This window comes from Cebus imitator, unplaced genomic scaffold (assembly GCF_001604975.1).
Source record: "Cebus imitator isolate Cc_AM_T3 unplaced genomic scaffold, Cebus_imitator-1.0 Scaffold497, whole genome shotgun sequence".
Classification (NCBI taxonomy): Eukaryota; Metazoa; Chordata; class Mammalia; order Primates; family Cebidae; genus Cebus; species Cebus imitator.
The window spans coordinates 986287-1005844 of NW_016107812.1; the positions used below are offsets into that span (position 1 = coordinate 986287).

Sequence of the window (19558 nt, forward strand, 5' to 3'; positions counted from 1 at the left end):
GGCCAGGCCTCTTCACTGATGTCACCTGGTGGGAACTGCCTCGACTTCCGCACCTGCAGGCGGGCCAGGCTTCTTCATGGACGTCACTTGTTGGCAATTAAATACTGCAGGTGGAGGAATCAGGTGACTGAATTGCCACGGAGATGAAGGTGTCCTCACTCAAACACTCCCTTCATGTGAAGCCCGACAGCACACATGACATGTGACATCCGGCCCCTCCCCGCAGCCCACAGATGCCAGGCCCCAAGTGGGGGTGGATGGCAGGACAGCCACCTCCCAGGACCCCGAGTCCCTGCTGCCCCTGTGCTGACCTCCCAGGGCTGAGGGGTGCTGCCTGGGCTGCTGGAACAAGCCTACCCCTCTCAGCACTGAGGCAGGGGGTCCAGCCCCTTTGCCACTTAGCCTGGGGTACACAGCCTCCCGGCCCCGATGGCCCAGCGCTCCCGCACCCCTCCCTGCTCACCCCTGCACCTCTTCACAGCCCCAGCTCCGCCGCAACCTCCCTGCTCCCTCATGCAGGGGTGCCTGCCCGCCTCAGGCCCTGAACACACAGGCTTTCCCCTGCCCAGACGCCCTCGTCTGGCCCCTTCTGAGATGCTGCCCCAACTCGGGGCCCCGTTTTCCTTCCGACCTGGCAGGGGCTGCTCTCTGCACTCACGGCCATTTACGGAACATTTCTCTCCCCACTTGGAACAGCAGCTCCCCGAGGGCAGGGCTCTTGTGTGACATGCTCCTCACGCCCCAGGGGCTGGCACAGAGCCCAGCCCAGAGTCAAGCTGTGCTGAGGCCACTGCCCTCGGGCGCATGATCACTATGGTGTGGACGGCGGATGAGCGGGTGGACCAGGGGGACAGGCGGTGGGTAAGTGCATGGACATGGGTGCTTGAAGATGGACGGATGGGTGGGCGGATGGGCACAGCCCGTGGCCACCACAGGCGAGGACACAGCCCAGCCCCCACCCCCGCTGTCCCCACACAGCAGCTGTGCGCCCAGCAGGGAGCCTCAGAGACTCTCCTATGCTCAGTGGTTGGGAGGAGACGGCCGCTCTTTGACTCCAGAGAGAGGCTGATGGGTTTTTATTGCTTTTGTACAAATAATGGCTGCCAAGAAGAGGCCCAGGAGTGGCGTAATGAATGTCATAAACCTGCCTGGTAAAGACAGTGCTGGTATCGGCCCTGGCACAGGGGTGTGGCAGGATCCTGGCGGCTGGCGGGCATACACAGTGCCCGCCTGGCTGGGTCTCTGCCACCCCTCCTGCCCACGTCCTGGCCTCCCTGTCCCAGGCCTGCTCCCAAGCATGCAGGCAGGCTCCCTCCTCAGGGGCCTCGGGGCCTCTCACCTGCCCCTCTGTTCAAACCTGTGCCTGATTCGGCCAGCCTGGCGCCTCATCCTGCCTACTTCCTGGCCTCCCTGTCCAGGGCCTGCCCCTGCCGCCGACCTGGCCCCGCCTCCTGCCCTCCTGCGCTGAGCTTAACACCCCGAAGGGAGCAGTGACTCCTGGCTTCCCGTCTTCCTCCCCCACGCACCCACCCCAGCTGTGGCTACGCTCAGCACACACCGGCTAGAGGGAAGGTGAGAGTGGATTTCTGTACAGCTCAGTGTGTGCATGGCGGGCATCAGCAGGGTCAGGAAGGGCCTGGGGGGCTGCGGCCAAGTTGGCGCCACCAGGGGCAGAGGGCATGTGGGCATTGGCACACTGGCGGCTCTTCTCAGCGGGACAAGGGCTGGTGGCCGCATGGAGGACAATACTGGATAGGCAGGGCCATGCTGTGAGGGAGGCTGAGGCTCTCAGCTCCCGGTCACTGAGGTGGCACCCACGGGGTGACCCATTGGCCTCTCTGGGCCGGTGTCCCCGTCCAGAGAATGGGATGACCTGGTTACTAAATGCTGCCATGCAGGGTGAGGTGGGTCCCTGAGGTCTGGCCCAACCACAGGCTGTGGCCATGACCCTGCCACTCGCCCGGCCCCTCACCCCAGCCTCTGCACCACCACCCCTGCTGGCCACGGGGCCTTCCGGAACACGCTGTGCATGGGTGTGGGAGGGCACCCAGCAGGTTCTTGTGGATCCTCTTTCGTCTAATGAGCTCCCCAGCCACCTGCCAAGCTGGAGTCGGTCACCACATGTCTTACAATGATGACGGTGGCCAAGAAGGCCACGCCACATATTCGGGACAGAAGCCGCTGAGGATGAGAAGGGCCGGGGCTTTGCTGGCCACCTAGGTGGGCAAAATCAAACAACTTTAAGGATGGTTCATAAAATCAGACCATGACAAACGCCCGTGCCGCTCAGCCACACAGGAGGCTGCTGGCCTGGCTGTGGCTGCTCCTGAGGCTAGTCGCAGACATGCAGGCAGCAAGGGGTACACACGTGCAAACATGCAACGCCACGTGGCCACAAGCAGACAGGCAGCGAGCATGCAGGGTGTCCCGAGAAGCCTGCAGCACACACACAAACACAGGTCTCTCACACACACGTACACACGTAGAAACCCAGAGAGGCATTTGTGACCCTGCTCAACAAGGCAATGCATAGACCCACGCAGCCCACCACAAATAATGCCGCGGACACAAGCTGCACACGGGACAAGCACAGATCCGCCTACACGCTCACGCACACTGTATGCACACACATGCTCACATGCACACATACACACATGCACACATGGACACATGCACACACATGCAGATGCAAGCACTCATGCACAAACACGTGTGCACACACATACATGTGCACCCACATGCATACACACAAGCACGCACCGACATGCACACATGCACGCACATACACAAGCACGTGCACACGCACACGAACACGCACATGCACACACATGCATACACAAACGCACACACAAGCACAAACACCCACATACACACACATGCACCCACACATGCACAAACATGCACACGCACACATGCACGAACATACACGCACATACACAGGCACACATAGCAGCCCCACCCTAGGAAGCACCTCAGAAATCTGATGGCCGCAGGGAAGTGCTGAACCCCAACCGGTGGGCCCCAGACCCCAGCATGATCCAGACCCTCACTCGGGGCCCTCCTGCTCCCAGCCCCTGCCCTGCTCCTGGGCATGCACCCCCAGGACAGTTCTGGGTCCTCCACCCCGGGGGGTCTGACCTCAACCTTCCTGCAGCCTGGGGACGTGTTAGAGCACTTCTGAGGAGGCCTGGCGTCTCCCTGCTTCCTGCCTGGAGCCTGGGCTCTCCCCTGCAGCCCGGGCTCTCCCCTGCAGCCCCCACACGCCAGACACAAGTGGCCCTCAGGGCTGACATCATGGGAGTCCGAGGGCCCCACTGGACCAGGGCCCTGTTCACACAGTGGCACACGCAGGGCCCATATGCACATGCCAGCATCTGAAACGGGCTTGTGTGCCAGGTTCCAGTGCACACACAAGACCAGCTGCAAGCCTCGGGGTCTCCTGGCTCCTGTGGCTTGGAGGGGACCCCATCCCCCATGCAGCAGGCCAGCCCCGCCCCTCAGCCACCACCATCTGTCACTTCAGTGGTGGGGGTTAAGCTGCAGGCAGCTGACAAGGTAATGATGAGCTTTCTCAGAAAACATTGAGAGAGCTTTAGGGAGAAGACTTGAATAACAAGTGGAGACTCAGAAGCAGAAGGGCACCTCGGGGCTCAGGGTAGAGACACCCAGGTGCCCTAGGGGCCACAGATCCGCTGGGGTGGTCACAGGAACTGACACACGCACACCTCACCCGCAACAGGGGGCAGAGCCCACTCTCCAGCGCATAGGACCCGGCCCCCATTCTGATCCACAGTGAGCTGGCACTCAGAGATGCCAGGAACACCCTCGTCTGGCACCTCTGCCGGCCACAGCCCTCCTCTGCCCATGGAGGCTGCACGGGGGGAATGGCTCACGGCACCCCCACTTGGCCAGGTGCCTCCCAGTAGCCAGGGCCAGGTGGCCTCGGCCCTTTTCCACACACGGGCCCCCAGCACGTACTGCAGGAGCCGGGCTGTCAGAATGTGGCTGATGGCCTGCCCAGGACACCAGGGAGAAGGGCAGGGGACATCGTCGCAATCATGACAACGGCTGTCAGGACACCCACAGCCCCTCTGAGGGGCTGCACCCCACGCACAGACGACAAAGCAAGGCTGCCCAAGGCCCCGTGCTGCACAGGGGAAGGAAAGCCCCCAGGAAGAGGCCCCTTGGGCAGGCGGCTGCTCCAGGAACTCCTGCCCAGAAGTGAGCTCCGGCCACCCCAGATCAACAGCTCATGGACTCTGGGCCAAACCAGGTGAGAGGCCAAAGGCAGAGCCCACAGTGGCAGAGCCCAGCCCAGGGTGGCCGAGCCCAGGGTAGCAGAGTCCAGGGTGGCAGAGCCCAGGGTAGCAGAGCCCAGGGTGGCAGAGCCCAGGGTGGCAGAGCCGAGCCCAGGGTGGCAGAGCCCAGGGTGGCAAAGCCCAGGGTGGCAGAGCCGAGCCCAGGGTGGCAGAGCCCAGGGTGGCAGAGCCGAGCCCAGGGTGGCAGAGCCCAGGGTGGCAGGGCTGAGCCCAGGGTGGCAGAGCCCAGGGTGGCAGAGCTGAGCCCTGGGCTTTAGACAGACCCTCAGGCAAGAAGGCAGCCTCGGGGAGCTGGGGTGGGGTGTGGAGGGCCCAGCTGAACCCCTGCTGTGACCCAGCCACGTGGTCAATTCCTGCCCTGGACGCCCAAGTGTCCAGGGATCATGGGGTCCACTCCCAGCCTGTGGCCACACCACACATGTGGCTCCCTCGCAGCCTTCTGTTCTGCCACCAGCAGAAGCCACGGGACGGAGGAAGTGGGGGGCTGCCCCCTGGGCCTGGCCACACCAGATCACTAATGGGCTAATTACATGCCCTGTAAAGCTGCTGTGGCTTAGTGAGGGAGCCTCTCCAGCCCTGGGTCATGCAGGGGCTGCAGGGATGACGTGGGCGGAGTCCGTCCCCCACCCCCACAACGAGCTGAGCAGGCCGTCAATCTGCAGAAATGGCTCTCATGGAGCTCTGGGTTTTATGATGTCATTAACGTCCCTCCTGATGCTTAAAGGGAAGTAAAATCAAGTTGTGAGGAGGGGCGGGGCTGCTCCTCAGGGAACAGTGGTGCTGGGGGCCAGGGAGATGGGGCTGGGCCTCCAAGTCCGGGGCAGGGGTCGGCGCCCAGCCTCTCAGTCCAGGCACACCTGCAAGGAGCCCTCCACCATGCCACGCGCACCCACAAGGAGGCGGGCGCACCCACACTCTTCCCCCACCCCCGCACACACGAGTTACGCAGGCTGCATGTGGGTCTCCCTGCTGGCCACGGGGTACCAGCTCCCTAGGCATTGCCCTGCAGTGCCCAGCCTGGGCCCAGGCCTCTCTGTCCAGGGTGAGGCGTGTGCCGGTCAGGGCGCTGGAGGTGGCTGCTCACACACAGCACCTTCCACACGAAACATCCCAGGCCCCCAACAGGACCCCAGGCAGCAGCCCGGCCCTGGCCCCGCGGATCCCGGCACCTGTAGCCTTGGCTGGGGTCTGTGCAGGCTGACCACTCTGAGGCTCCTGGCGGGGCCACAGCTACAGGGCCAGCCTGTTCCCCCGGGGCAGCATGTCAGCCTGGGGTCCCCGGAAGACCGTGAGCAGGACACTCCCCCGAATCCTCGCTCCGGAACTTGTCCACCCACCGCCGGCCCCATGGTGGTTGAGGCCAGAACCAGTCTGGGGCTCCAGAAAGAAGTGGGCATGGGACAAGGCGAGCCAGGTTGCGGAGCCTCGGACAGGGGAGATGGGGGCCCCCTTGGGACAAAGATGGTAGGGGGTGCGGGGGGACTTACGGAGTAGCCTCTCCCCGAGACCGCCTGCGCAGAGCTCTGCAGAAGGAAGGAAGGACAGTCAGTGACGCTGCGGCTCTGACCCCAATTCCTGGGGACGCACCTGGCCACCTGCCCTGCAGCCCATAACCCAGCTGAGCGCTTGTCCCAGGTGGGGACAGGTCCAGATGCCCGGACCCAAGACCGCCCATGAGACGTCCTCCCAGGCAGGGGCTGCCAGGGCTGATGCCTTGGGGAGGAGGACAGAGCTGGGTGTCATGGTGGGGTCCTCCCTGGGAGCTGCTGTCCTCCTGGCCCAGCCACTGTGAGGCTCCCCTGCTCTGGGGTCCAAACCCGAGGAGGCACCCATGGAGACACCCTTGGCCAGTTCCTTGCCCCCAAGAGGGAAGGCCCTGCCAGAAACGCTGCTCAGAGGAGGCAGGAAAACCTGGGGGAGGCCAGCCCGAGGCCCCAGCTTCTGCGGACCTCCCTCCATGCCCACCCACCAGAGGGGTCTGCAATTGCAGGACTTCAGGGAGGGCGTCCTGGCTGGTCAGGGAAGGCTTCCTGGAGGAGGTACCAGACGGACCCCTCCAAGAAGGGTTCACCACAGGGGCCTGACCTGACGGGGAGCGGGGATGGCAGCTGGGTCTGGTCTGGAGGGCTGCTGGAGGACCCCCGATGACCCTTGGTGGGGCTCCCTCTGGTTCGAGCAGGTATTGTGAGGCCTTCAGGACAGAGCTGTGGGTCACATCAGCTACACACCAGGGTCTCCCTCAGCAGGAGGGTGGGGAAGCAGGCTCAGAGCCGCTGTAGTGGATGGGGCGGCTCACTGAGCTGGGCAGGGTGAGGCTGAGGACTTGGGTACTTGGCATGGCTGGGGCACACGGAGAGGGTCCAGAGCAGCCTGGGGAGTGGGGGGCAGGTGTAAAGATCCAACACCCCCTCTGAGGGGCAGGGGCAGAGGAGGAAAATGGGGGCTCTGGGGCCAGCTGAGGGCAGACCCCCACTCTTCCAAATGGATCCATGACCCCCACTGCAGTCAGAGAGGACATCCCCTCCCCTTCCCCAGACAGCTCGAGGCGCCCCAGGGTGTCAGAGTACAGAGCCCAAGGCCCTGGGTCCTGATGGCCCACCCGCCAGCTCCTGGCTGCCAGAGGGCGGGGGGGCCTTCGTCGCCCTGAGTTTCAGCCTCAGCCCCAGCTGCTGTGTTGTGCTCAGAATGTGACCTCGTTCACCCAGGGCTGGCAACCAGAGGACGAGCCGGGGCAGCGGCGGCCCAGATAATTCTCAGCCTATTTCCTGTCTCGCGGCAACAAGCCAGGAAGCTGGGCAGTGAGGCCTCCACTTAAGTGATACTGAAACGCCTTGGGTTCCATTCAGGCCCACGGGAAACCCGTCCACTGCCCCTCTCCTGCAGGAGTGGGAGAAGGGGTGCCAATGGCCTCCTCCCGGCCGGGTGGGCTACTCCGCCTTCACCACAGCCCCAGCCGGATGCTCCCACGGCCACGCTCTCACTCCCACGGCCACGCTCTCAGGGGTCAGCCCCGTTACTGGCTGAATCCTGCCTGTGAGCCCAAGTGTGGGGGTCCCGGACCCCTGGGGACCTGGTGCCCAGGGGCCTCTCTCAGGGACACGGAAGGTATGTCTTCTTGACCCTGGTCAGCGTGTGCCCTGCCTGGCACAGGCACACCAACAGCCAGGCCGGGATGCTCGGCCCAGACCCGCTCAGGGTGAGAGAAGCGCCTTCCACTGACGTGGAACAAACCCCGGCTCCTGCCGCCGGCCACATTCTGCCCATCTCCTGTCCCAGCCCACGAGGTGGGTGGGTGTCCCTGGCCGCAGGACAGAGGCCACTGCAGCCCAGGCGACCCCAGTGGTAGCCCTGGGGCGCCGGTCTTGAGGCTCAGCCACCAGCTGCCTGCCCTCCACCCCCAGGGCCAGCTCATCGTGTTCCTCATTTAAATCTCTCCTAACGGGGAAAGTCCTAATGAGTAAAAGATCCTGCTTTAATGAAGGCAAAATGCTAACGGCTAAAACACAGCCTTCATGGGAAATCAGGACCCTGACCGGGGGCTTCTGGACAGGTGGCCCAGGCTAAGGCAGCTCCGAGCACGGGCAGCTGGGTACTCACATCGCTGAGTGGGTCTCGGGAGCTGCTCCACCGGGAGCTGGTGGCTTCGAGGATGCTGTCATCATCACTGTCCCGGTCGCCCCCTTTGGACACGATGACCTTCATCTGGGACACAGAGAGACACCGTCTCAGGCAAAGCCCCACCTCACCGCATCCGCACTGAGGTCCCTGGCACACAGCCCCAAGCCCCGACAGCCACTTGGCGCTGTTGCGGAGGGGGAGCCGGGTCCTGGTCTGGGGGCGGGGGCAGTGGCAGGGCAGAGCTCTGCAGAGCCAGGAAGGCCATCCAGGATGCGGATGACCCACCCAGGAAGCGCCCCGTGCTCGGAGCCCCCCTTCTGCAAGCCGCTGACTCTGAAGACATCCTGGGGGTGCTGGGGACCACGGGCAGGGCCTCCGCCACACCCTGGCCTCTTCTCAGCCCCAATGGCCAAGACACTCCCTGGCTGGGTGGCACCACCACCCCATCCGGCTGCACAGGGCTTGAGGCCTCCAGGCCAAGCCTCAGTGCCACCCCCGCCTCTGGCTGTGCCCACACCACCTCCTTTGGGCGGCACCATCCCAGGGCAAGCGGCGAGGTGGGTGGTGGGACCTGCCCATCCCTGGCTGTGTGAGCCTTGGGCCACTGGTTTGTTCACCTGCAGAGGAAGTGGCCACACTCACTGCCCCCCGCCACCACCTCTGGTGCCAGCCAGCACAGGCGCTGCTGCGTGCCAGGCTCCGGCCCTGGTGCTTTGCACATGCCCACACACATTTGCTCACACGACAGCCCCGAGTAGAAACTATTTTCCTTTACATTTCACAGATGAGAAACCCGAGGCACAGACAGGTTAAGTGGCCAGGCAGGAACTAGACCCAGAGCCCTGCATGTATTTCATTTTTTACTTGGAAATAAATTCGGACCTGTTCCAGGTCAAGGTGGCCAGAGAGGGAGACGGGGTTCCTCCACGGGCGGCTGGAAGCGGCTCCCTCTCTGGCCACCTTGACCTGGAACAATTCTGCACCTGGTGGTGACTTGCCCCAACACGTCTGGGCCCCCAGAACTTGCATCTGGGACCCCTGGTGAGCCCCTTCACATTGAGTCATCCAAGTCAGAGCACGCCCAGCCCCGGGAACCTGTCCAAGTCAGGAGCATCCCCTGAAAGCACCCTGGCCCTGGGGTGCTCGTTGGACTGGCTGGTGTGACTGGGTGCAGCCATGAGCCTGGGGTCAGCCAGGCCCACCCCTCGCACCCCCGATGCCACAGGCCTCTGAGTCCTGCACCCCCTTCCCTCTGTGGCTGGCAGGGTGCACACAAGGCAGACGGTGCAGGTGATAATGAAGGGGTGTCACCCAGGCCCCTGGGGTCAAATGCATGCGGCCCGTGAGGTCAATCCAGCCTCAAGGAGCAGAAGCCCAGACCAGAGGAGGAGGAAGGAGGCCCCCGGCAGGGCAGGGTGGCAGCCCCCAGGGAGTCTGGGCCTTACCGTGCAGGAACCAGTGGCAGGACGGTGGGCTAGTGGCCAGCTCAGTGGCGCAGTGGCCCTCACAGGCACTGGCCAGGCTGCCCGGCTCCTCCCAGCAGTGTGGCCTCAGGCACGTGACTGACCCCCCGCCCCGCCCCGCCTCAGTTTCCGCATCTGTAAATGGCCTCTCCGCGCAATGAGGTTCCTGTGCACTAGGCCCGGGGCCGGCACCTTCCAGGCCACCAGGTGTCACTGTTGTCACCAGCTGGACTCTGGCCGCCCCTCCTTCCTCATGGTAGGACCTGGCACTTGTGGTCTCAGCCTGGCCGCCATGCCCACTGGGTCCCACACCTGCTGCCCTGCTGGGGCCGTCAAGGGTTCCATCCACCCCCAAAAGGAGCGAAGGTTCTCAATCCTGAGCCAGTTTCTCCACACAGGGTCTGTCCCCCGGAGCCTATCAGGAACAAATTTCCAGGCCTGCTCTAGGAACCCTGTGTCACCGGCCCCCTGGGAGGTCCAACCATTGGGAACAGCCCCATGAGCCCTGCACGCGCTGCAGGGGCAGCACCTACAGTGACGGAAAGGCAGCCACAGGGCCGCCGAATACAGCAGTGCGGGAAGCTCACTGCCCAAGGGCACCCAGCTGATGGGAGGAGGCACGGCTAAGATACGCCCACAGCTTTTCACAGCTGAGCCATGAAAAGCAGGACACCTCTCTACACTGCTCACAAAAGCCACCTCCGGTCAGGGCTGGGTGCAAAGGGAACACCTCACCCCCATGCCACAGAGTGACTCTGCGGGGTGCCCTGCATTTGCCCCTCCCAAACCCAGAGGCCCTATGAGGCGGCCAGGCAGGCCGTGGGGTAGGGTCCCCCTCTTCCTTGGGTGGCCAGATTTAGCTCTGAGAGCCTCCTGTCTTGAAAAACCCTGCAGAACTGGGTCCTGGACACAACCCACTGTGTAGACAGCCAAGGTGGCTGCCCGCAGCCCTGCGCTTCACAGCGGCTTCTCGGTGCAGCCTGCCGGCCAAGCCAGGGGCTGGGAAGGCCACACGTCCACTCCCAGCAGGAGCTCAGAGACAAGATCACAGTCCCTGGACTCCCAAGCCCACATCTGGGGCCAGAGGGTGCCCCGCACGTCCAGGAGAGTGGGTGGGAGCTACCATGTGGGTACAAAGTCTCCTAAGAGCTGAAGCAGGAGACTGAGGCCTCAGCCAGTTCTTGTTCAATAAACAGAATATAGAAGAAGAATCTAGTTAGGAATAAGTGTCTTGAGTGATGAGATCACGGTCTTACTGAATATTAAGCTTTGACTGAAGCCTTCTTGTTCTTTATGCATAATTATCTATGAAATCCGGGTTGCTGTGGTCAGCGACCGATAAGGGACACTATGAAATGTGGCCACGAGGCAAGGCCATTAATACCTGCCGAGCATCAGCGACCGGGGCGCCCAGCAGAGGCGACTGCTCAACGCCGAAGCCCAGCCCTCTGTCACAGCCGCAGCAGCGCTGCTGGAGGGCATCTCAAATCTCTGCGGCAGCGCCAGTGCTGGGGAAGCACCCAAGACTCAGCAGGCCTTGGAAGGGCACAGCCCCTGTCCCTGGGTGAGCTGGACGGCACTCCACTCCCCACCAGCTGGAGGAGGGACTGGGACCGGCCAGCCCGACGCAGCTGCCCGGGGCCTCGCTGTCTCTGCGTGGCGCTGTGCTATGCTGGGTGCGGTGTGTCTGCTTTCCCTCCCTACATCTGCAACCGGCTCTTCTTTTGAAGACAGTGAGAAGCAGCATAATTCTTGCAGCCTCTGTTCTTACTTGGCAGGTATACCATAAGGTGCTGAGGCATCTCACTGCCCCCTGCTTCGGACTTACAAGCCCGGGGCCCCTGGTTCCTGAGACACGTGAGCTGTCTGAAATTCACCCAACTTACTCTGCCCCCGTTTTGTACCCAGTAACAGTCGGAGCGTCCAAGCACTCGGGGCCACTGCCGGCCTCTCCGCGCACTGGTGCAACGGACCCCTGCGCCCAAACTCCTTTCTTGTCGATCCTGGCGTACCGCGCCTTTATTTCTACAGGCTCTCACCGCCGCACCCAGAGAACACCCTCCGGACCCAGCAGGGCTGGGCCCTGCTCTACCGCACCTGTGCCCACCGGGCCCTGTGGTTGCTCCACCCGTCCGTCCACCCATCCCACCAACGCTTATGAAGGCCCCACGAGCTGGGCACCATTCTGAGCAGTGGGCAGAGCAGACCCAGGCTCCTGCCCTCCCAGGGTGACGAAGGAGCGGCCGTTCCCGGTGCACACAGAAGGTGACTCTGGCTGCCAGGCGGCAGGTGCTGGGGGAAGGCACGCACGCCAGAATGCATGGCGTGATCTCGGCTCACTGCAGCCTCCGCCTCCAGGGTTCAAGCGATTGTTGTGCCTCAGCCTCTGAAGTAGCTGGGATTACAGGCATGCACCACCACGCTCAGCCAATTTTTTGTACTTTTAGTAGCGACGGGGTTTTACCATGTTGGCCAGGCTGGTCTTGAACTCCTGACCTCAAGCAATCCGCCCACCCTGGTGTCCCAAAGTGCTGGGATTACAGGTGTGAGCCGCCTTGCCTGGCCTGCCTCATTCATTTCTGTATTTCTGTTCTTGTCTACACTACGGCCTTCCTTCATAGGTTTACTTCCTTTTTTTGTTTGTTTCTTAAGGTAAAACCTTAGGGTTTTAAACCTTTTTTCTTTTCTAACACAAGCATTCAAGCTGGTTTTCCTCTAAGCATTGCTTCAGCTGCATCCCATCAATTCTGACACAGGATTCCTTATTTTCTAATGAAGTTCAGTTCAGAGGGAGATTTAGGAGGTGGGGCTAAGGGCCTGCCTGGCTGGGTGTGCTGGGTGGGAGGGGAGGAGAATGACCGTCAACTTCTAGCTCAGTCACCTGGGTGGGTGCTAGGTTCACCCACCAAAATGCGGCAAAGACAGAAGCCGCGTGTCTGGTTTGTCCATGCCAAATGAGAGGAGCATCCTGGGTCCTGGCTGGACACTCTGAGCAGAGGCAAGACGGTGTTCAAACCGCAGAGCTGTGAGGTGGAAGACGAGGAGAGTCACAGACGCTGGGAACAGCACGGGCATGGGACAAGAACGCACGAAGGGCACGCTGTTCTGCCCTCCCCCCAGCCCCCACCGTCAGCCCTGTGGTCACTGGGCACGTAAGCCAACAGTCTGAACTCAGAAGTGCTGTAAATGTAAGGCACCTGCAGCTTTCCTAGACTCACTACAAAAAATAAAATAAAAAATGTCTGATAGTCTTTGTATTGACTACATTGTTGAGATACTATTTTCAAAGTACGTGCAGTGGAATGCAATATTTTATTAACATGAATTTTACTTATTTCTTCCTACTTTTTAAATATGCAGCTCACACAATATTCCCACTGAACAGTGCTGGCCTAGGGGAGTCCGGGACCCTGCCCACCCCTGCTGGATGAGAAGCCACACTCCACCGGGTCCCAGGGTGTCTATCCCCAGGGAGCCCTGCAGGCGTGTGCCGGCCCTAGGAGAGGCTTCCTGCTGAAGCCCCGCACGCAGGCAACCCTGTGGCTCAGCATGGAAACCGCTCTCCCTCAGACTCCCCACAGCTTGGCCAGCTAAGGATGCCCCACCACTGCAGCTTCTGGCTGGAGGACGGCCAGTGGCCTCTGCCCAGTCAATGCCAGTCCAGCTCACTCTGGCACTGCAGAACTGGGCCACCTGGAAAGGCGCCAGGGCGGCCAGAGAGATCCTGGGTCACGCCACAGCCCTCCTGAGATCCCTCCGAGGCCCCAGGCCTCCCCTGGACCTCTGGGCAGCCCTGGGTCTCCCCTGGCACCTGCGGGTGGTCCTGCCTCCTGGCCTCCACACATCCAGGTGCCCCCCACCCACCCCTCCCTTGTGCCCTTTTCGCCTCTGCCACAGTGGCCCAATGTGCTGTCACAGCCTGTCTCCCTACACACGGCAGAGCCGAGCCCTGTCGCCATAACAGAGATGGAGCTCATTGTCCCCAGTGCCCAGACAAGAGTCCGGAACAAGCAAACAGGGAAGGCCCAGAGGACAGGGCCTGCGGGTGGGACCATGGCTATTCACCTGAAGTGAGGGGCCCAGCCAGAGAGACAGGGCCTCAGAGGCGGCTCGGCTGGCAAAGGCACACACGCCACGCGTAGATGCTGCACCGGCTACTGAGGCCGCCCACGCCCCTCCCCGGGGAAGCCACCCACACTACACTCCTCCCCCGGGGGGCTGCCTGCAGACTTGGCCAGACCTGGGGGGGCCCTCTAGGGCTCTTAGAGCTCCAAGCCCCTCGTGGGGTTGGCCCTGCTGCCACAGTCTCAGTGTCGTCCCTCTCCCAGGAATCCACCCTGACACCTGCTTCTCCGCCCCTAACAACCAACTATCCGCTGCCTTCATCTGCCCCGGCTCCACAGGAAAAGGCCTGGCCTCGCCCAGAAGGCTCAGGCCCTCCCACCCCGTTTTGCAGACAGGAGGGGGCCAGCCTGCCTGTGCCAGCAACAGCAAGGTGGGCAAAGGATCACGCAGAGGTGACCCGCGGGCTGATGGTCACTAGGGCACTGCGCTCCAGCCCGTCTCCAGAAGGGCCCCCAGGCAGCAACAGGGTCTGTGGTCAGGCAGTGGGCAGCCTCCCCCAGATTCCCAATGTCACCCCCACTGCCACCACCCCACTGTCACTCCATCCTCAACCTTCAGGCTGGGCTGTACCTGCCTTCCCTACAGCAGCAAGACCCAGGCCCACCTTCCTGGGCAGGCTCGGCTCCACTGACCAACCCTCCTCCAGAAACGGGAACGAGTGTGTCCCACCCAGGCCTCAGGCTCCGATCTGCTGCCTGTGACGGGAGCCAAATCCCCCTCGCAGGGCCCCGCAGGCCCACAGCGGTGTCCTCTGGTCAGTAAAGTGAGCCATAAACACTAGAGCTGACCACCAAATTTCAACATTGCTGAATCCAGAAAAACCAGGATTTCCAGCTCTTCAGAAACATCCCAGATCCGGCCACAGAGAATCTGCACTTTCCAGGGCAATGCCTGGCGGCGGCCCCAACAGGCTGTGAGCCCCAGGACACAAGGCACATGTCCACCCCACAGGGTCCTACAGCTCTGCCCTCCCCACAGCGGCCCCCACCAGGCCATGCAGACACTGGGCTCCAGCGGAGGCTACAGGGTCACGGCCAGGCCTTGTGAGGCCCCTCTGGGTCCTGAGGGTTTCCTCCGCTGGTGTCCTCTGCACCCTCAGCTGCTGGCCACGTGAACCCAGGCTGCAGTATCACCCTCCCAGGCCTCCCCGCCAGCCTGGCCTTCCCCATTAAGGGGCAGCACTGCTCAGCTCAGAGGCTCCAGCACAGACAGCCCCTCCTCACTCCCTCAAGCCGTTGAGGTCGGACCCGGACACAGCTCTGTACTCAGGGCCCCCTCGGTGACCCCGGTTCAGGGGAGGAAGGAGGCTGAATATGGAAGGGGGGCAGGAGCCTATTTACATCATTTCTGTCCCCCATGCATGACAACGGAGATGTCTGAAGGCAATTCCGCCAGGTGCTGCAGTCAGGACTCAGCTGCTTGATGCCCTGGCCTCCCATGAGCAGGACACAAGCAAGTGACAGCCGTGCAGAGGACTCGGGGCTGACCCACGTTCCTTCACGGGTCCCCAGGCCACACAGAGAACCTTGGCCTGACCCACGCTCCCTCATGGGTCCCCAGGCCACACAGAGAACCCTGGGCTGACCCACACTCCCTCACGGGTCCCCAGGGTGCCTATCCCGAGGGTGGGTGACCCCAGGCATGAGCCGAGAGGGGGGTCTTGTCCCCTGCCGCGCTGGCCCACACAGTAGCCTTGTATAGGGGGATCTGGAGGCCAGCACCCCCCATGCTGAGCACAGGCAGGCCCCTCTGTCCAGGCCTCAGACGGGCGGGCAGGAAGCTCATGACCAGACACCTGGGTCTCCCCTCTGTCAGGTCAGAGCACAACAAATCCCAAGCGGAGCCTAGCACAAACCCCATTTGCAGAATGAATCACATAAGACACACACTCGTCTGTTTAAATTACCAAGGCTGATACTGTTATAAAAAATAGTGGCACGGCACTTTTTATTTTCTTTAATCATAAAAATAAACCCTGCGCTTCTGGGATGGAGGCCCCAGGTGAGCACCGCAGGAAGGGGCCTGGCTGGGCGGGGAGTGTGAGGCCTGCGGACCAGAGCAGGTGCTACACCAGAGCCTGGCCGGGACCCGGGAGGGCCTGTGGGGGACGCGTCCTCGTGAGCAAGTGCGGGGGGCTAGAGGTCAGCAGCTGCCTGCTGGAAGCCAGGGACACCCACCCGCCTTCCTGACACCTGCAGCTGCCCAGCTGGGAGTGACCAGGCCTTCAGGACCTCCCGTCACTTGGCGCAGGGGTCCATGGGGCCAACGCTGCTTTCTGGAGGGCCCCTGGCTGCAGCCGCCCAGCTCCCCTGTGGTCTGGAGAAAGTCAGAGCCCTCGCCAAATACCCCTTTCCTTTTGGGCCAGTGGCGTGCCTCAGACTCCAGAAGACTCGAGTGGGGCTGCCTCGAGACCAAGGCCCGGGGTGGCAGCCCTGATCCCAGGTGGGGGCTGCGGAAGGGCGGGGATGGGCCAGAAATAGCCTTGTAGTGTGAGGTCTGCTGACGGCACATAGGTCAACAGCCGGACAGGACGCTGCGGGGGACTCTGGAAGCCGGGAGAAGGCGCTGCCTCCCCTGTGGGCTCCCCCTCGCCTGGAGACCCTGCGAGCACCCCTTCAGTGTGCGCCCACGGTGGGGGGGGAAAGCAGAGTCCTGAGAGGTGGGGGTGGGAGCCTCCGGGCCCCCTGCAGCTCCTGACCCATCAGTGGGCCCGTGCAGCCCCTGCAGCTTGGGGACCCTGGAGGTGAACACCAGCACCACCTGACTGCCGGGGGAGGGGCCGGACTGAAACCCACACCTTCAGCGTTCACCACTGGGATTCTGCCTGAGGGCGGGAACTGCGCCTTGGCCGATGGGGTGCGGCCCACGAAGAGCCTGCAGCCAGCACTCCACAGGTGCTACCGCCCAGCACGCCACTCGCGCTGGCACCACTCCTGCGCGCACACACACACCACGCTCACGCTCCGCACACTGGCACACCCAGGACAGGTGTGCAGGCAAGGACAGTACTGGCGTGCAGAGGCACAGAAAGACACTGAGGGGCCCCAGCAAGCTCCCGGCCCTCCCAGGGCACACACCACAGGCAGCACACGCGGGTGGGGGGACATGGCGGGGCGGCAGGAAGACGCCGGGTTCCTCTCTCCTCCTGGCGTGGCGGGCCTCGGCCCGATCACAGCACTGCAGGGCTCCCACCTCCGGCTGAGCCTCAATTTCCAACGGCAAACAGCCCGGCCCTGTCTGAAGGCCTAGGGCTAGTCCAGCAAAGCATCTCCGGCCCGAAGGGCGAGGCGGCCTTGGCCCCGGGGGCCCTGCCAGGGTGCAGCTCACACTGGGGTGGCCTGGAAAATGCATCCGGGGAGGTGCCCACAGGCATCAGGCTCCGGGGCTCACAGATGGGGCCTGGCGGGCCACCCCGGGGGCACAGGATCGGGTCCACCGTGACCTCAGGGGCCGGCAGGGATGGCCCAGGGCCAGGAGTGAGAGCCGGGGCTGCCAGGCTGGCACCAGATCCAACAGGGAGCGCCGCGGCTGGCACAGGGGCCCCAGGAGAGGCCGGCAGGGTGGGCCTGGTTGCCCCAGGAGTGGAGGGCGGTCGGGAATGGGGAGCAGCGGCTGGGGCTTGCAGGGCTTGCTAGGGCCCATGAGCGGCCGCAGGGGCTGGCAGGGCTGCTCCAGGCCCATGAGCGGCTGCTTCTGCTGCCTCAGCCGTCTGGGGCCCAGGAGTGAAGGTGTGAGTGGGCCGGGCTGCTCTGGGGCTTCCACTAACCGCTGGGGCTGCCTGAGGCGCGGCAGCAAGCGCCGTGGGCGGCTGGGCTGGCCCAGCAGGGACCTTCGGGGCTGGCCGTACTGACATGGCACTAGGAAGGCCCGCCGGGGGCAGCAGCACTGTCCCGGTAGGAAGCCGGAGGGCCGACGGCGAGGTCGGAGGGTGAGGAGTGGCCGCGGGGGCTGGTACCGCTGGCACTGGGCTAGGAGGGACCGCAGGCGCCGGCAGCGGTGCCTTGGGGCCAGGAGGAAACGCAGGCGCCGGCAGTAGAGGCAGGGGACCAGGAGGGACCGTGGGGCCAGCAGGGAGCGCAGGCGCCGGCGGTGGTGGCACGGTACCAGCAGGGAGCGCAGGCGCCGGCAGCATTGCCTGGGGCCTGGCAGTGCCCAATGTGGCCGGCAGGGCGGAGCCAGGCAGGACCGCTGGGGCTGGCAGAGCTGATCTGGGGCTGGAAGGAGCCGCTGGGGCCGGCAGGGCTGCCCGGGGCCCAGAAGTGACCGCCGGGGCTGGCCGGGCTGTTTCGGGCCCAGAAGTGACCGCTGGGGCCAGCTGCGCTGACCCAGAAGTGGCCGCTGGGAGGGCTGGCAGGGCTGCCCGGGGTCCGGGAGTGCCGACAGGGCTGGGAGGGACCCCTGGGGCTGGCTGGGCTGGCAGGGCTGGAGCTGTTGCTGGCGCTGGGCCGGGCCGTTCTGGTCCCAGTGGCTGGCTGGGAGCGGCCCCCCTTCTGGGGAGCACACCTGCATGGAAGAAAGAGCACGTGTCCACCTGGGCAGGTGTGCCCACGCAACCCCCGTCCAGCCCAGGCCCAGGAGGCATGCTGCCCTTCTCCAGCAGCCCTATTCCCAAGGGGGCCAAGGGGAGCCTAGGACACCGCACCCAGCCCACCCCGGAAGGAAGGCGCACACCAGCGGACCCCTGCGGAGGATGCAGCTGCAGGCTGGGCCGCACCCAGGACAGAGCCCCACGTGCTGGGGAGGCCCCAGGCCAGCACCCACCTGCTCTGACAGCCCCTCCTGGGCAGGAAGGCCCCCGGGCAGAGCAGGTAGGGCCCTGTTCCCAGCTGGGCCACGCACCTGACCACTGACCACAGTCACGTGCCTGCAGCCACCGCCGGAACCAAACATTCCCCTCCCCATGCCACACGCGTTAGCGGATGGCGCTACGTGTGGGCAGAACAGCCTCAGCAATGAGTCTGGACCCTTCCTGAGAGACACGCTGGACACCTACAGTCGGCGGAGCCTAACGGACACGGCAGGGAAACGGGGCCGGCCTACCAGCTTGGTGCCCCAGCCCGGCACGCGCGCCTCGATGCCCCAGACAGGCACCTCTCCCGCTGTGGCCCTGGGCCAGTCACGGCCCCTCAGTGGCCCGGCCGGCTCCTGCCTCTGCTCGGCCCCAGCCCCATCCAGGTGTCCCAAGCCCCAAGCCTGACAACGATGGGGCGCTGCCAGGCAGGCCCAGGGGCCACGTGGGGGGTGTCCAGGTGCTGGCGTGGCCCCGGGGCGGTGAGCACTGACCCAACAAGAAGCTCCCGGTGGGGGAGGGACCTGCTCACCTGCTTGGAGGCCTGCAGCAGGACCTTCCTGGCTCCATCGCAGGCGGGCTCCAGGTCCTGCCCGGGGCTGCCGGCCTCCAGGGGCCGCCTGTTCTCACTGGGCTCCGCAGCGGGGCAGTTTTCCGACTCCCGGGGCTTCTTGACCAGGCGACGTTCCCACTTCTCCTTCCTCTCATGTGGCTTCAGGGCCATATCCTTCTGCAGGGAAACAGGGAGATGCCGGTTAATTGGCCGGACCCCAGGACCCTGGGCCCAGGACAGCACTGGACAGCACTCCACCTGAGCGGCTCTCAGGGGAAGGAGCCTCTGGCCTGGGGAGAGGCATCTCAGAGGAGAAGGAAGACAGACAAACAGGTGAGAGGCTGCTGTGGGTGGGAGGATGGGGGCGTTTCTCAGGACTCAGCCAGCAAAGGACCAGACAAAAAGCTCAGCCCAGCAGAGAGTCTCCAGCAAGCTCCACAGAAGGCTGGCCTGGGGCTACCCAGGACTGCGCCTCTGAGGCCTGTTGAGACCAGGGCTGCCTTTCAACACTGAGAGTACACCCTACAGCAGGGGCCAGGGACCACAGGAGCCTCTCCAGGTGACACCCACACCCCACAAGAAGCGCCCCCAGAGGCAACACCCCACAGGAAATGCTGCCCCAGGAGGCTCCCCACGGGAAATGCTGCCCCAGGAGGCTCCCCTCAGGAAATGCTGCCCCAGGAGGCTCCCC

General features: G+C 63.8%; 1 protein-coding gene across 14 annotated transcripts in view; it reads right to left on the reverse strand.

The window, feature by feature from the left end:
* Window positions 1-19558, reverse strand: part of FBRSL1 (fibrosin like 1) — an 89252-nt gene that overhangs the window by 54787 nt on the left and 14907 nt on the right. For 13 of the 14 annotated variants that reach the window (XM_037733173.1, XM_037733170.1, XM_037733172.1 and 10 more), the window contains exons 2-4: window positions 18847-19044; window positions 7917-8021; window positions 5807-5842 (exon numbers count right to left, since the gene is read on the reverse strand). In XM_037733173.1, the coding sequence (XP_037589101.1) occupies window positions 5807-5842; window positions 7917-8021; window positions 18847-19044 (339 nt within the window). Of the gene's footprint in view, window positions 1-5806; window positions 5843-7916; window positions 8022-15446; window positions 18029-18846; window positions 19045-19558 lie in introns of those variants that run through there. The other variant, XM_037733180.1, reaches the window with a different exon arrangement.